General features: G+C 35.3%; 1 protein-coding gene and 1 long non-coding RNA gene across 3 annotated transcripts in view; both read left to right on the top strand.

The window, feature by feature from the left end:
* LOC149791125 (uncharacterized) overlaps positions 1-17,525 on the top strand; it is a 422,332-nt gene extending 404,807 nt beyond the window's left edge. Inside the window, exon 2 of the long non-coding RNA XR_016423931.1 lies at positions 16,193-17,525. This is a non-coding gene — a long non-coding RNA (uncharacterized LOC149791125). The remainder of the gene's footprint in view (positions 1-16,192) is intronic.
* The window catches only part of LOC149791124 (uncharacterized), a 97,115-nt gene extending 79,590 nt beyond the window's left edge, over positions 1-17,525 (top strand). For both annotated transcript variants that reach the window (XM_089973045.1, XM_089973046.1), the window contains exon 11: positions 263-17,525. In XM_089973045.1, coding sequence (XP_089829171.1) covers positions 263-963 — 701 coding nt within the window. In that variant the 3' untranslated portion in view covers positions 964-17,525. The remainder of the gene's footprint in view (positions 1-262) is intronic.
* Positions 17,526-19,195: the final 1,670 nt, after the last annotated feature.

Below are 19,195 nucleotides of genomic sequence, written 5' to 3'. Positions count from 1 at the left end.
AAAACTTTCAGAGTTGGTCACTGCATCCCTTAAAATTGGTTGTTCCCTATGTCAGCAAAATTTAAGATTTGATAATGTGATGCACAAAATGTTACTAATTTCATGTACAATATATAATATTGAGTACGTTGAGTAGAAATTCATTATATATGTACGTTATTGATAGCATTCATACCATTCATACATAATATGAACAAATATTACATTTCAGAATGTGCTTCTATGTACTGAAATCATTTGTACCATTATTTTTGTCTTTCAGCTTCTGTTAGCCCCATGCCACCCCAACCTACAGGCAACACTGACAGGTTCATGCGCATCACATATCTTTTGGTTGATATTGGAGCCAGGGTCCTGAGACAACTTTTAAGGCACCACACAGTCACATCCACCTGCACTTTGGACCAATATCTTGCCAAATACAGTAATACTTTCAACAAACTTACAAAAGTGTTCAACAAGTCCCTTATGGCCATAATGTTCCCACCAAATGGCAGTGCTACCAACCTGGATGACTATGATATCACCCTGCTGTCTGCCCTCTTTAATAATATTGTGCCATCCCTGAGCAAGCAAGAAAAAGATTTGATCCAAAAACTGCGGGATGACAGAAACAAATTGTTTGCTCATGCTAAGTCATGCCATATTAATGCCAGTGACTTCCAAACCCACTGGAATGACATCAGCTCAACACTGATAACTCTCAGCCAGCAGTGTGGGGACACTGCATTTGAGGCTAAGATATTACAGGAAATTCAGCACACTAAGATGTCAGCAATCCCTGCTGGATCCTACCTTGATATTCTCAAAGTATGCCTTGACATGATAGAAACAGTTCAAGATGAGATAGAGAAAAAAGTTAAGGATGAGGTACAAAAAGCACTTAAGGATGAGTTACGGAATGTGACATCAAGACTCCAAGCTCTAGAGTCAAAAGATCAATCTTTTGCAAGTGAGTTATAAACATGGATGTCCTTCTGTATGCACAGTGCAAATAACAAGTCGTAACATACCTGACAATTAGAACTATCCGAAAATAATGGATTATAAACAGATGTGCCCATCAGAAGAATGGGAAGTCAGGGAATCATAAACATACATATTCTTCCATTGAATGAACTATTGGAAAAGGATAATCATAAACAGATGTCCTTCATTAAAAGGGACAATCTGAAAACAATGAGTCATAAGCAGTAACAAGTACAAAGCAGTAACAAGTACCTCATCAAAATTTAATCTTAATCATTACATTGAAACAACAATCTCAGTTAAATGAGTCACAGACACAGCTTCCTATCAATGTCTGAAATAGGAATTTCAGTAAAATGACTCCAAACAGAATTGTGCATAAAGTAGTTGAAAGAGAATTCTCAGAAGACTGAGAATTAAACACACATACTTAAATCAAATAAACTGTTCCAGGAAATTAAGCAATCAATACAAATATATAGGACCTTGACATTAATAAACAATGCAATAAATTTAGTAAATATATAGGAACTTGACCTTAATAAACAATGCAATAAATGTAATAAATATACATGATCTGAAATAGAAGGAACGTCCTTTCAGTGTGTCACAGTTGTACATGTACATGAAATTCAATGTAAGGAACTTAGTGTGAGTTATAAGTATCCATGGAATTCAAGAGAAAGAACATCGTCATAACGTTTAAGACTCTGTCAGTCTTCATACATGAAATTCAACAAACAGAACATCCTGATACTGTTTAAGACCGTGTCATTCTTCATACATGAAATTCGACAAAAATAACATCGTGATACCATTTAAGACTGTGTCAGTCTTCATACATGGAATTCAAGCAAAGTAAAATCGTGATACCTTTCAAGACCGTGTCAGTCTTCATATATGAAATTCAACAAAAAGAACAGTGTGATACCTTTTAAGACCGTGTCAGTCTTCATACATGAAATTAAACAGAAAGAACAGTGTGATACCTTTTAGGACCGTGTCAGTCTTCGTACATGAAATTAAACAAAAATAACATCGTGATACCTTTTAAGACCATGTCTGTCTTCATCCATGAAATTAAACAGAAATGATAAATTTAAGACCATATTAGTCTTCATACATGAAATTAAACAGAAAGAACAGTGTGATACCTTTTAGGACCGTGTCAGTCTTCCTACATGAAATTCAGCAAAATGAACATCGTGATACCATTTAAGATCGTAGCAGTCTTCATACATGAAATTCATCAGAAAGAACAGCATGATACCTTTTAAGACTGTGTCGGTCTTCGTACATGAAATTCAACAGAAAGAACAGCATAATACCTTTTAAGACCGTATCAGTCTTCATACATGAAATTCAACAGAAAGAACAGCATGATACCTTTTAAGACTGTGTCAGTCTTCATCCATGAAATTCAACAGAAAGAACAGCGTGATAACTTTTAAGACTGTGTCAGTCTTCATCCATGAAATTCAACAGAAAGAACAGCGTGATACATTTTAAAACTGTGTCAGTCTTCATAGTATGACATTTTATGTGACTGTAACCAAAACACTGTTTTTCTACTGACTTTTGGAACAATTGAGTGCATTCAGTCTTTTTAGCTATAAAGCATGTAAAAACGTGTTTGGAATGGATTCGGTGCATTAGCTATAAATCATAATCATACATGTTTGGAATGGATTCGGTGCATTAGCTATAAATCATAATTATACATGTTTCGAATGGATTCGGTGCATTAGGTATAAATCATAATTATAAATGTTTGGATCATGACAATAAAAATTGCATCACAAATTATCAGCTGTAAATACAATACTCTGCGCTGGCTTCTCAATGCGACCAACTCATAAGTTTCTGTTTCTCTTTAGTTCTCAAGATTTCACAGCACAATATGCATTTTTGCTCTCTCTCTATCTGCACTTGGCTAACCCCTGAAGACCATCATGGACGTTTTTAAGAATTTATGACCGTAACACTTGAGCATTTTACGATAAATGAGTCTAAAACTTTCCAATAGCTTCCCAGCTGCATACTCTGTTTTTCACTAAAGTATCTCAGGCACATCAATAGTCATTGGCACATCAATATTGATTGGCACATCAACAGTCATTGGCATATCAACAGTCATTGGCACATCAATAGTCATTGGCACATCAACTGTCATTGGCACATCAGTAGTCTTTTCACATCAATAGTCATTGGCATATCAGTGGTCAATGGCACATCAATAGCCACTGGCACATCAACACACATTGGCACATCAATAGTCATTGACACATCACATCAATAGTCATTGGCACATCACTAGTCAATGGCACATTAATAGTCATTGGCATATCAAATCAATGGTGAACGGCAGAGCAAAAGAGCTTTATCTTAGCAAATTCGTTGATCATTGGCAATACAAGTTTGGGGTAGGTACGTACTCTAAAAAAGTTCAGTCCCAACAAGATGGCATGAAGTTCTCATAGACATGCATACATATCCACTCCTGTTTTCCTTATTGTGTGTATTTGATAACAAGGTGGCGTGAAGTTGTCAAGGCCCTGCGTACATTATCCATTCCTTTCCTAACTTTGTGTAGTTAATAACAAGATGACATGAAGTACTCACAGGACGTGCATACATTATCCACTCCTTCCCTAACCATGTGTATTTAATAAGAATATGACATGCCTTGCATAATAATCCACTCCTTCCCTAACCATGTGTATTTAATAACAGGATGACAGGCCTTGCATGCATTATCCACTCCTTCCCTAACCGTGTGTATTTAATATGATGATATGAAGTACTCACAGGCCTTGCATACATAATCCTTCCCTAATCGTGTGTATTTAATAACAGGATGACGGGCCTTGCATGCATAATCCACTCCTTCCCTAACCGTGTGTATTTAATAACAGGATGGCATTACATTCTCACAGACCCGCATTTATTATCAATACTGTTTTTCTTATTGTGTGTACTTAATAACAAGATGGCATGAAGTTCTCACAGGCCGTGCATACATTATCCACTCCTTCCCTAACCGTGTGTATTTAATAACAAGATGATATGAAGTTCTCACAGGGCGTGCACACATTATCCACTCCTTCCCTAACCATGTGTATTTAATAACAAGATGACAGGCCTTGCATACATAATCCACTCCTTCCCTAACCATGTGTATTTAATAACAGGATGACTGCTCTTGCATGCATAATCCACTCCTTCCCCAACCGTGCACATCTAATAACAGGATGGCATTACATTCTCACAGACCCGCATACATGATCCACTACTGTGTTTCTTATTGTGTGTATTTAATAGCAGGATAGGATGGAATGAAGTTCTCACAGACCCCACATACATTATATACTCGTTCCCTAACTGTGCATATTTAGTCTTGATCGAAGTGCTTGCTCTCAAACAAACGAAAATGCAAATTGGCTTGAGTTTTCCCTTGTTTTTGGAATAATGCTGACATCAGCGCTTATATATGTAGGTTTTGTTGGGCATTGCATTGCTAAATGTGTTATAGATATCTGCAATCTTGACTTTTTTGAAAGTGAAATTACAGTCTGGTCCCCTCTAAGGTGTATGATGTAGACAGATGAGAAATCTTTTTTGTTTATGTCCAGGGTGTGATGAAGTTCAACTATAATTGATGGAGTTCTTTCACTGGTGTCATCCTCGAGTGTAATCTTGAATGGGTCTTTAGCTCAATACCAATGTAGACCATGTTTGGCTGCAATACCAATACCAATGTAGACCATGTTTGGCTGCAATACCAATACCAATGTAGAGCATGTTTGGCTTCAATACCAATACCAATGTAGACCATGTTTGGCTTCAATAACAATACCAATGTAGACCATGTTTGGCTGCAATACGAATACTAATGTAGACCATGTTTGGCTGCAATACCAATACCAATGTAGACCATGTTTGGCTGCAGTACCACTACCAATGTAGACCATGTTTGGCTGCAGTACCAATACCAATGTAGACCATGTTCGTCTGCAATACCAATACCAATGTAGACCATGTTTGGCTGCAGTACCAATTCCAATGTAGACCATGTTTGGCTGCAATACCAATACCAATGTAGACCATGTTTGGCTCAAATACCAATACCAATGTAGACCATGTTTGGCTGCATGTGACAATATGTGTCATGAAGGAAAGAAGAAATTCATATAAAAATCTGCAATTGACAGGAAATTTACATTTTACACAGCAATTTAAAGTTGACACAAGTGAAATATTGTACAAAATAGACTTATAATTGGATACAAATTTGGCATTTTCTACAACAGGTGACCCATCATAAATGTTTTAAAATGATGTTGGTTATAAATGGATACAAATTTGACATTGTGTACTAAGAATGGCCCATCTGAAAATATTTTTAAATGATGTTGGTTATTATTGGATACAAATTTGGCATTGTGTACTAAGAATGGCCCATCTGAAAATATTTTAAAATGATGTTGGTTATTATTGGATACAAATTTAGCATTGTGTACTAAGAATGGCCCATCAGGAAATATTGTATAAATGGATACAAATTTAACATTCTGTACTAAGAATGGCCCATCAGGAAATGTTTTTAAATGATCTCCTACCTAATCTACATAAAAATGTGCATAATTCAACAGCTTGGTAAGAAATTTAGTTCTTTACAACTTTAATTTATTTATTATGGGTGTGAACGTAAAGGCTAATAATGCACACATTAAATTACATGACCATGAATACAACAGTGTTTAGGAATTTGTGCTACAAGCTACAAAGTCGTCGTTTGGTGTTTTATGCATTTTGTAGTCTTTGATGGGCTAAATATGGCAGCCAGTATAGTTCATAGAGGAAGAACCTGAAAAACCCTATCAAGAACCACCAAGAATCAGGAAACAACTGGTAAGATTTCTCACATATACACATTGGCCAAGCCCAAGTGTCAGACCCATGGGAACAGAGGTGAGATGGCATTGATCAGTAAAGGCAAACACTTTAGACCACTCCACCACCTGTGGCCCCAAAAAGAGTTAGAGCCCCTGGAATACTGCTAAAGCAATTACTAATCATTGGTGATATGTAATTATAATAGTGTTGAAAACAAATTTGCTTAATTACTCTATAATATATATATGTTTCAGTTGATGCCACTAAAACACTTGTGTGTTCATTAGTACTTTCAAGACTGGACTATTGTAACTCAACTCAGTATGGTTCATCTCAGTATCTGCTCCAGAAACTTCAAAAGGTTCAAAACACAGCTGCTCAGATCATACTTAGAGTACCATGGTCAGAGCACACCTCCCCGCTGCTCTGTATCCTACACTGGCTATCCATTCGATCCACACAATTTGTTCTCTGTGCTACGTTTCACTGTTGGACTCTAGTCTAACATACCTATCTGACCTCACCCATGTGTACACACCAGCAAGATACTTACAATCGTATGCTTATTAGTCTCACTATGAAAACGAAGTCACATGGACAGCGTTTTGTTGCATACCAAGGCCCAGCATCATGAAATGAATTGCCCAATGAACTTAGACACAAAGACACAGTGATCACATTCAATAGTGCACTTAAAACTCACTTATTTTGACTGCAAGAACAAACTTAAAGACCTTATAATGTTTCCTCCTTTAAATATTCTCGGCATGTTTTTTTTTTTTTTTCTATTTCTAATTTCATGGTGTATGTTCATGTAGTCATATTATATATAATTTTTTCTTTTTCTTATTGGTGTTGTCTAATGTTGTAATGCGCTTAGAGCTTCTAAACATTAGGCACTATACAAAGTCGTCATTATTATTATTATTATTATTATCATTATTATGAATGGCTTAATTTTAAATAATATAATAAATGAATGGATGGAGGAAAACGAATTACTGGGTAAGAGCAAGCAGGATTTTGAGTGGGGTGCTCCACAGCAGATAACATATTTATATTTTATAAATTAATTGGTAAATATTTAAGAAAACTTAGCGGTAGATTCTATACTGTATTTATTGACTATGAAAAAGTCTTTGAGAGGATAGAGATACGTTTACTGTACCAAAAGCTAGTTAGTGAAGATATTAGTGGAAAAATGTTAAGAATTATTAAGGCAATTTATATTGATGTAAAAGCATGTGCTAAGTCCAGCAGTCTTATTACTGATGTGTTTGGTTTGCCCCTTGGCATGTGCCAAGGTTGTGTTTTGTCGCCTTTACTCATTTCTTCATTTGTTAATGATTTAAAACTCTTTTTAGCTGAAGGAAACGGTAGCGTCTGTAAAAACCTTAGAACTATTTTCACAGTTGTATGTTTACGATTTAATTGTCTTTGCTGATACTGCTCACCAGTTGTAAAATATGCTCAATAGGTTGCATACATATTGCCGAATGTGGAAATTAAAGGTGAATATGGAAAAATCAAGATTGGTTGTATTTTGCAGAGATGGCTATCTCAGACGTTACAACACGTAGTACTATGGCCATACAAAGGTAAAGATTGAATCATACTATAAGTATTAATGATGCATATTTTCTTCAAAAACTCTTGGCATATGTCCCAGAAAACTCTATCCTTGCAGGTGCTGAAGGCTGTGCATATATTGAAATGAAGTCTTTCAAAATTTGGCAGATTACCCGTAACTGGATTACTTCGTCTGTTTGACATATGATAGCTCCCCTACTTAATTATGGCGCTGAGGTTTTGGGGTTTAGCTCCCCATACTTAATTATGGCGCTGAGGTTTGGGGGTTTAGCTCCCCTACTTAATTATGGCGCTGAGGTTTGGGGTTTAGCTCCCCTACTTAATTATGGCGCTGAGGTTTGGGAGTTTAGCTCCCCTACTTAATTATGGCGCTGAGGTTTGGGGGTTTAGTTCCCCTACTTAATTATGGCGCTGAGGTTTGGGGTTTAGCTTCCCTACTTAATTATGGCGCTGAGGTTTGGGGTTTAGCTCCCCTACTTAATTATGGTGCTGATGTTTGGGAGTTTAGCTCCCCTACTTAATTATGGCGCTGAGGTTTGGGGGTTTAGCTCCCTTACTTAATTATGGCGCTGAGGTTGGGGGTTTTTATAATGCCAATGATATTGAAAAAGCTTATTTGTCATTTTGTAAATATATCTTTGGTATATCTAAGTCTGCTCCAAATGCATTCGTATATAATGAATTAGGAATAATTAGTATGCAGTGTATAAGGTATAAACTTATATTGAAATATTAGGTAAGAATTCTAAAATTGCCTAAACAATTCTTCAATTTACAGTTAAGATGGAGGAAAATTGTGATTATTGGGCTAAGGGGCCGTCCATTTAGTATGTATGCATGGAGGAGGGGTTAACCCAGATGCAAACGCTTGCGTATGGACGGTCTATTGATAATGTACATATGCATAGGAAACGGGGAGTGTGAAACCGCGATAATAAATTGTCTAATATGTATCATGTTCGACTGGGTTCAGTCGGCATTTGAGTTTTAGCTGATACTAGACAAACTGTTTAAAATTATACAGTTTATTTCATTGATGCCGCGAGACATTCAATGTCGGTGTACTTCTGTTTTATTAAACACGTTAATATATTATTAATCCCATATGGTTTCTGCCTGGATTAAATACAGGCTGTTGTATAGAATTCGGGGGGGGTGTCAAGCATACGTATGCTGGTGGCGGGATCTTAAAAGAAATTGCATGTGTACTGGGAGGGGGGAGGGGTCAAGCTTTGCCAGATTTTTGCGTGCGTACTAAATGGATGGCCCCTATGTTAAAAATGCTTCTATTTACATTTGGATTTGGCAATACTTGGTGTACTCAGGGTGTAAATGATGCAAATATATTTCTTAGATTATTCATGCAGAGATGTGAAGAAATTTTTAGGCAAAAACTGCAGGATGAGATTAAGTCGATGGAAAGACTGCTTCTCTAGGTCATTGGGCGTAGAATTTACATGTCAAAATTATTTAGAATGGTTGGGAGATAATGATCTTTGCTATATAATCACTATGCTTAGAGCGGGGAACTTGCCTATCAGTGATAATATGGGAAGATACTAAAGTATCTGCTATTAGGAAAGATTGTGAAATTTTTAATGTTAACATTAAAAAAAAGTTCCATTTTATTACTGCTTGTCCGCTATATGGAGAAATACAAAGAAAATACACACCTTTGTATATAAAAACCCAACTTTAAATTTTTTAGGTCCTTTATACACATTGATATTAGTAAAATTCTGACGACTAATTTAGCAATGTTTACTATAAAAGCCTTAAAGATTATATAAACTGTTTTATCAACAACTCCATAAGACTTTAGATCAATATCACAAATCTTGTTCCACACGCGTTTTACCCTTAAAACCGTTTGTTTGATTACTGTGCAGTATATACTTATATCTCACCTACGTTTTAGAGTTACCCTTAAATCCGTTTGTTTGGTTACTGTGCATACTTATATCTCACCTATATCTGAAAAAGCAATAATTATTATTTTCATGTATATTACTATGTATAAATATCATGTTCTTTTGTTATGCACTATAACGTCCTTTTGTACTGCATGATGTATGCATAGGTGTAATGGGCCAGTGCCCTATATTCCAAATAAACACTGCTATTACTCCTAATATCAGTGGTCAATATTAAAACTAAATACTGTTATTACTCCCAATATCAGTGGCCAATATTACAAATAAATTCTGTTGTTACAACTAATATCAGTGGTCAATGTTAAAACTAAATACTGTTATTATCAGCAATATTTGAGCAGACTGTATAATGTGTTTTGATAAAAGCTACAATCAGGAAGAAAGTGAAATATTCCATGAAATAGAGGATAATTTTAACTGTATTTTCTATTTCATTTATTTGCCTTTAGATAATTATACAGGTTAGTTCACTGGAGAGATTATACAGAGTTTATGCGATATACATCCACATATATATATATATATATATATATATATATATATATATATATATATATATATATATATATATATATATATCATGAATGAACACTAATTGTGTATGCAATGTCTTTTCTATGTACATTAAAAATTCTTATCCATGATAAATATGTAATTGCATGCCAATACACGTATACAATTCAATCCTGTATTTGCTAGAGATTACACATCTATATGTTAATGATATAAATTTAAAGTAGAATCTGTGTACATTGATTTATCTTCACAGAATTTTGAATATATATATATATATATATATATATATATATATATATATATATATATATATATACTACAAAACAGATTAGTTAGGAAATCCAACTAAAACTTAAGTAACTAATATGCATCTAAAATGGGTAGGAAATTCCATTTGGAACTATAAAGTAACTAGTAAACATTTAAAATGGGTAGGAGAATCCATCTAAAACTATAAAGTAACTAATATACATCTAAGGTGATTGGAAATTCCATCTAAAACTATAAAGTAACTAATATACATCTAAGGTGGTAGGAAATTCCATCTAAAACTATAAAGTAACTAGTATACATCTAAAATGGGTAGGAAATTCCATTTTGAACTATAAAGTAACTAATAAACATCTAAAATGGTTTGGGAAATCCATCAAAAACTATAAAGTAACTAATATACATCTGAAATGGTTTGGGAAATCCGTCTAAAATTATAAAGTAACTAATAAACACTAAAACAGGTAGGAAATCCATCTATTTCTATGAAATAAGTATTATATATGATATCTGGAGGACAATCTGTCTAAGACTAAGTCCATTCAATACAACCAAAGTTAAAAGATGTAAGTATGTGTATACAAGACTGAAATCGAAAACAGCAAACATGTAGCAGACTGTCATCAACTTTCTAACGTTAGTCCACATACATTGCTCCCTTATTTTAGTATACCTACTTAATTCATGTACCAATTATAATACAGGTGGTGGTTTTAAGTCCCATTTGTCTTATAGAAAGGCCAAAACAATTGACACCTCTATTCGCTGATAGTGAATAAAGTCAACGATCAAGACAAATATTAGTACATGGAATTCTAATATAGCACTAGTTTTATTGTTGAAAATCACAAATAGTGCCAGGAATTTTGATAGAGCACTAGTTTTATCGTGGACAATGACTGATAGTGCCAGGGGTTTTGATAGGGCACTAGTTTTGTCATGGACTATGACTGATAGTACCAGGACTTTTGATATAGCACTAGTTTTATCATGGACAATGACTGATAGTGCCAGGACTTTTGATAGAGCACTAGTTTTATTGTTGAAAATCGCACATAGTACCAGGACTTTTGACAGAACACTAGCTTTAACGTGGACAATGACTGATTGTATCAGGACTTTTGATAGAGCACTAGTTTTAACGTGGTCAATGACTGATTGTATCAGAACTTTTGATAGAGCATTAGTTTTAACGTGGTCAATGACTGATTGTACCAGGATTTTTGATAGAGCACTAGTTTTATTGTGGACAATGACTGATAGTGCCAGGGGTTTTGATAGGGCACTAGTTTTGTCGTGGACTATGACTGGTAATACCAGGACTTTTAATAGAGCACTAGTTTTATCGTGGACAATGACTGATAGTACCAGGACCTTTGATAGAGCACTAGTTTTATCGTGAACAATGACTGATAGTGCCAGGAGTTTTGATATAGCACTAGATTTATCGTGGACAATGACTGATAGTACCAGGACTTTTTACAGAGCACTAGTTTTATTGATGAAAATCGCACATAGTACCAGGACTTTTGACAGAACACTAGCTTTAATGTGGACAATGACTGTATCAGGACTTTTGATAGAGCACTAGTTTTCACTTGGTCAATGACTGATTGTATCAGGACTTTTGATAGAGCACTAGTTTTAACATGGTCAATGACTGATAATACCAGGACTTTTAATAGAGCACTAGTTTTCTCGTGGACAATGACTGATAATACCAGGACTTTTGATATAGCACTTGTCTTATCATGGACAATGACTAATAGTACTAGGACATTTGACAGAACACTAGCTTTATCATGGACTTTTAATGGAGCACTAGTTTTATCGTGGACAATGATTGATAGTACCAGGACCTTTGATAGAGCACTAGTTTTATCGTGAACAATGACTGAGAGTACCAGGACTTTTGATAGAGGACTAGTTTTATCGTGGACAATGACTGATAATACCAGGACTTTTGATAGAAAACTAGTTTTATGGTTGACAGTGTCTGATAGTGCCAGGACTTTTAATAGAGCACTAGTTGTATCGTGGACAATGACTGATAGTACCAGGAAGTTTGAATAATTATCATTAATTTTTTAGCGTTTTAAAAAAATAGATTCTAAATTAAGGACATGATCAACATGGAAGAGAAAACTTTTAAATGAATGACTTAATCAGCATGGTAGAAACGTGTATGGTAAAGATATGGCCAACATGAGAATAACTTGTAAATTAATGACATTGCTAGCATGTAGGAGAAGACATAAATTAATGACCTGGGCAATTTTGATGAGAAAAACCTGTCAGTAAAGGACATGACCAACATGGAATAGAAAACTTTTAAGATAAGGATATGGCCAATATGCGGGAAAACTTGTAAATTAAGGACATGGTCAGCATGGAGGAGAAACCTTTTAAATTAATGACATGGTCAGCATGGAAGAAACATGTATGATCAGGATATGGCCAACAGGAAAAATATTGTAAATTAAGGACGATGCTAATATGTAGGCAAAAACGTAAATGAATGACCTGGTCAATTTTGATGAGAATAACCTGTAAATTAATGACATTGCTAGCATGTAGGAGAAGACATAAATTGATGACCTGGACAATTTTGATGAGAAAAACCTGTCAGTAAAGGACATAACCAACATGGAATAGAAAACTTGTCAATTCAGGTCATGGCCAATATGGAGATGAAAAACTTGTAAATAAAGAACATGGCCAACAAGAAGAAAAGAAACTTGTGTATTAAGCATAACCGAGGACATGGCCAACATAAAAGGGAAATCATATAAATTAAGTATGTATGGTACTGGTGCTATGAAAAGCCCAACATTGACAACGATAGGAAATAGAGGACTGCATAAAACCCCCAGAAATTAACAATCCTACAAATTAAAGTAATGTATTAAAGAACATTTATATAAATGAGTGCTACGAATTAAAGTAATGTATTAAAGAACATTTATATAAATGAGTTTGACCTTTCTCTCATTGATCTAGGTATCCATAACTGATCTGTGTATATTTGACATTTGTTTCAAAATATCAACAATCTGCATATCTATATATTTTCCCATTCATTGGATGACATTAAATTCTTGTCTGCAATACTTCTAGATTAGATTAGATTAGATAGAACACTTGCATAGGATGTAATACAATATGTGATTACTGCAATAAATTGAATAAACATTTAGGATGTAATACATCATGTGATTACTGCAATAAATTGAATAAACATTTAGAATGTAATACAACATGTGATTACTGCAACAAATTGAATAAACATTTAGGATGTAATACAAAATGTGATTACTGCAGTAAGATTGAATAATGATTTAGGATGTCCTACAAAATGTGATTACTGTAGTAAATTGAATAAACATTTAGGATTTAATACAACATGTGATTACTGCAATAAATTGAATAAACATTTAGGGTGTAATACAACATGTGATTACTGCAATAAGATTGAATAAACATTTAGGATGTAATACAACATGTCATTACTGCAATAAAGTGAATAAACATTTAGGATGTAATAAAAAATGTGATTATTGCAATAAATTGAATAATGATTTGGGATGTAATAACATTTAAGGTGTAATAAAACATGTGATTACTGCAATAAATTGAATAAACCTTTAGGATGTAATACAACATGTGATAGCTGCAGTAAGATTGAATAATGATTTAGGATATAATACAACATGTGATTACTGCAGTAAGATTGAATACTGATTTAGGATGTAATACATGTGATTACTCTAGTAAATTGAATAAACATTTAGGATGTAATACAACATGTGATTACTGCAATAAATTGAATAAACATTTAGGATGTAATACAACATGTGATTACTACAATAAAGTGAATAAACATTTAGGATGTAATATAAAATGTGATTATTGCAATAAATTGAGTAATGATTTGGGATGTAATAGAAAATGTGATTACTGCATAAATTGAATAAACATTTAGGATGTAATACAACATGTGATTACGGCAATAAATTGAATAAACATTTAGGATGTAATAAAACGTGATTACTGCAGTAAGATTGAATAATGATTTAGGATGTAATACAAGATGTGATTACTGCAGTAAGATTGAATAATGATTTAGGATGTAATACAACATGTGATTACTGCAGTAAGATTGAATAATGATTTAGGATGTAATACAACATGTGATTACTGCTGTAAGATTGAATAATTATTTAGGATGTAATACAACATGTGATTACTGCTGTAAGATTGAATAATTATTTAGGATGTAATACAACATGTGATTACTGCAATAAATTTGAATAATGATTTAGGATGTAATAGAACACTTGTACATAATGCATGCGAATGTGGGAAAATAGCGTTTTGTTTTATACCAGTAATTTAATCCAATTTGGTAATATTGAGTAAATGCTATATAATGCATTATCATTTGCACTGTATGACCTGGAAGCTATATGGGATGCTGCTTCAATTAGGACAGCAGTGCTATGTAATTAATCAACTGAACTGTATGACGTGGAAGCTATCTGGGGTGTAGCTTCAATTAGGGCAGCAATGCTATAAAATGCATTAATCAACTGTACTGTATGACCTGGAAGCTATCTGGGATGCAGCTTGCATTAGGGCAGCAATGCTATATAATGCATTAATCAACTGTACTCTATGACCTGGAATCAATTTGGGATGCAGCTTCAATTAGGGCAGCTATGCAATATAATGCATTATCATTTGCACTGTATGACCTGGAAGCTATCTGGGATGCAGCTTCAATTAGGGCAGCTATGCTTTATAATGCATTATCATTTGCACTGTATGACCTGGAAGCTATTTGGGATGCAGCTTTAATTAGGGCAGCTATGCTATATAATGCATCAATCAACTGTACTGTATGACCTGGAAGCTGTCTGAGATGCAGCTTCAATTAGGGCAGCTATGCTATGTAATGTATTAATCAACTGAACTGTATGACGTGGAAGCTATCAGGGGTGTAGCTTCAATTAGGGCAGTTGCACCGTATGACCTGGAAGCTATGTGGGATGCAACTTCAATTAGGGCAGCTATGCTATATAATGTATTAATCAACTGTACTGTATGACCTGGAAGCTATATGGGGTGTAGCTTCAATTAGGGCATTTGCACCGTATGACCTGGAAGCTATCTGGGGTACAACTTCAGTTAGGGCAGTTATGCTATATAATGCATTAATCAACTGTACCATATGACCAGCAAGCTATCTGGGTTGCAACTCCAGTTAGGGCTGTGCTAATGGTTATCAGAGTCCTGTAAGACAGAGATTTTAAAAATCTGAAATTAAATAAATTTGCATGTGGAGGCTTTCAAATCCTGAGATATAGGGATGGTTGATATCTGAAATTGAATGTAAGCATGCATGGCAAGGGTTCAAGAATCCAGGAAAACAAAGATAGTAAAAGTCTGAAATTAAATGTAAATATGCATGGGAAGGGGTCGGAATTTATGGAGACTAGACTGGTTAAAATCTGAAAAAGAATGCAAACATGAATTGGAAAGGGTTTAAATTCATGAATACTGGAGTGGTTAAAGTCTGAAAATGAATGCAAACACGAATGGGAAGGGGTCGAAATTTATAAAGACGGGGGTGGTTAAAGCCTGAAAATGAATGCAAACATGAATGGGAAAGGGTTTACATTCAGAGAGACGGGGATGGTTAAAGCCTGAATGCAAACATAACTGGGATGGGGTCGAAATTAATGGAGACGGGCACGGTTAACGCATGAAAATGAATGAGAAGGGGTCTAATTTCATGGAGACGGGGATGGTTAAAGCCTGAAATGAATGCAAACATGAATGGGAAGGGGTCTAATTTCACGTAGACGGGGGTGGTTAGAGCCTGAAACGAATGCAAACATGAATGGGAAGGGGCCAGAATCTGATTTGTTTTAATCAAAAGAGTGCCTCAGTATCACATTAGTTATATTGCATGCATACAGGGATGTAGTGTTCCTAGCATGTAGTGTTCCTAGCAGGTAGTGTTCCTAGCGTGTTTTTTTCTAACCTATAGTGTTTCTAAACCTTAGTGGTTCTTACAAAGCATGTGGTTTATTTTTCATGCCATGCAGTGGTCCTAGGATGTACTGGGCACCGTCCTAGCATGTTTATGTAGATGAAATACTTTTAATACCACGTGAGTTGGTATGGTGTAAGAGGAATGAAGAGTATTTTCACAGCTGTGTGAGTGTGCATTGTGCAAAGGTATTGAATAACTTTTACTGAGTGAATTTGCATTAAACATTAGGGGCCACTGTTTCAGATTGTATGGTGTAAAAGCACTTAACTTTATTTTTACTAATCTGTTAGTTTGTTTCGTGTGAAAGCGTTGAGCAAGATCGTGTCAGTGTTTATAGCGTAATATTATTGAACAGTATCTTTGCTACCATGTGAATTAGTATGGTGTACGAGTATTGAACAATATCTTTGCTACCATGTGACTTGACCGCTCCAGTGACCTAGTGGTTAGAGCGTCTTCCTCGGATGCGGTATGTCGTGGGTTAGATCTCCAGCCGAGTCATACGAAAGACTTGGTGAGTGCTATGACTGGTCAGGCTGGTGTCAGGATAACGTGACTGGGTGAGACACTATGCTACTTGTCTGCAACATTATGTCCCAGTGCTAGAGATCAGTATAAACTGCCACACTACAGACATCGTAGCGATATGACTGAAAAGTTGTTAAAGCTACGTTAAAAATCCAAATCACACACACACACACACACACACCATGTGAGTTGGTATGGTGTAAGATTATTGAACAGTATATATGCTACCATGTGCTTTGGTATGGTGTAAGAGTACTGAACAGTATTTAATTGATAATTTTAAGCAAGCTGAAATAAAATATTGTTAAATGTGTGGGTGTGGGTGTCTTTGTGATTTGGATTTTTAACTTAGCTTTAACAATTTTTCAGTCATCGCTACTATGTCTGCAGTGTGACAGTTTATAGTGATGTCTAGCACTGGGGCATCATGCCCCAGACATAATGCATGATATCCCATCCAGTCACATTATCCTGACACCAGGACAACCAGTCCTAACACTAACCTCCTAATGCTGAGCACCAAGCAAAGCTGCTGTTAGTACCATTTTTTTAGATCTCTGGTATGACCCTGATGGAGACAACCCACGACCTCCCGCTTCCGAGGCTGACACTCTAACCACTAGGCCACCGGAGCGGTATTGTTAAGTGTATAAATGGTATACTTTTGTACTCACATTATTATTGATACACATTTAATGAAGACATGTACTCATAACTTTAATTATCCTTGTATAATGTATTCCATTATTAAAAATATCATGAGCCTTGTTGTTTTGTCAATGTAGGTACTACTGTAGACTCGCCACCCCTACTTCCTTTGTCTTCTATCTCTCTCTCTCTCTCTCTCTCTCACACACACACACACACACACACACACAAGAAGTTCATTTAGTGAAAATATTTACGTACTTAGTGATCGGTATTGAGCTAACGATGGTCAAGCGACATGATTAGGTACATAATTTGAATTTGGAGTTTGGTCAGTATTGACCTGGTGAAAATTAAGGACACATGATTAAGTACAATATATGAACTTGGAGAGTGGTCAGTATTGACCTGGTGAGAGGTGAGAGGACATACATTTACAACATATGTACTTGAAAAATGGTCAGTATTGACCAAAGGTAAGGTGAGAGGACAAGATTAGGTCCAATATATTTAGGGAACAATAATGCATATGCAATATTTGGGCATGGCTGGATATTATCTGAAACTTTGTTGATGGTAATAGCTGAACCCCTTACCAGCTTGTTAAATAAGAAAATCAAGCTTCTATGGTCGGACTAATGTCACGATGAATTTGATAAGTTAAGGGGCATACCCAAAGTGCACGATTTCTTTCAGCTCCAGATTTCACTAAATCATTTATATTCTCTGTAGATACAATTCATGTAGGGATTGCTTGAGTACTGTTACAGGAGGACAACAATGATGTGTATCGTACAGTATTTCTCTGTAGATACAATTCATGTAGGGATTGCTTGAGTACTGTTACAGGAGGACATCAATGATGTGTATCGTACAGTATTTCTCTGTAGATACAATTCATGTAGGGATTGCTTGAGTACTGTTACAGGAGGACAACAATGATGTGTATCGTACAGTATTTCTCTGTAGATACAATTCATGTAGGGATTGCTAGAGTACTGTTACAGGAGGACATCAATGATGTGTATCGTACATTATTTCTCTGTAGATGCAATTCATGTAGGGATTGCTTGAGTACTGCTACAGGAGGACAACAATGATGTGTATCGTACAGTGTTTAAAATGAAAAACAAGAAACAAAGATGGTTAAGATGGAGTCTGATGTAGGTCATATAGTTGATGTTAGGCACATTAAGGGAAAGGAAGCTTTGATTGCAGACAAACGTTCACCTGCATAGACATACGGTATTGCTAAATCAGTGGATGGTCCCATCAACATGCGGCTCTCACTAAGAGACGTTTCATGATGTCTAGTTGGTTCCAAATGAAACTGATGCTGATATGGCGTCCAATATGGCTGCAACGTTAGCCCTTTTGATTTTTCTTTTTTGTAATCGCTTCTTCTTCAGTCAGCATGACGTTTTCACTAAAATACTTATTTTGGTGTCTAGTTGGTCCTAAATAAAAAAAGAGTTGATCTGAGGTTCAATATGACAACACATGTGCCATCCTAAAAATCTAGTTATCACTATTCCTCTTGAGCGCTCATTCAGAAAATCTTGTCAATGCTTCTCCTGACTGGAACGTTATACATTTAGCATTTCCGTACTGTCTCCATTTTTCACTGAATTAGAAAAAACATTTTAACAGCATGTTTCTCTTGGATTTGTGACTTCAATGGAAATGTGTCCAAAACAAAAGAGGACAATTCCGCAATTAATTTTTTGGCGGTTATCGACTATTAATCACATTAGCGTTTCGAGATTAGGGATACGCCACACGTGGG

The sequence above is a fragment of the Sinohyriopsis cumingii genome, chromosome 10 (genome assembly GCF_028554795.1).
Source record: "Sinohyriopsis cumingii isolate HCF-2022 chromosome 10, ASM2855479v2, whole genome shotgun sequence".
NCBI classification, from domain to species: Eukaryota; Metazoa; Mollusca; class Bivalvia; order Unionida; family Unionidae; genus Sinohyriopsis; species Sinohyriopsis cumingii.
This window is presented reverse-complemented; position numbering and strand designations above follow the sequence as displayed.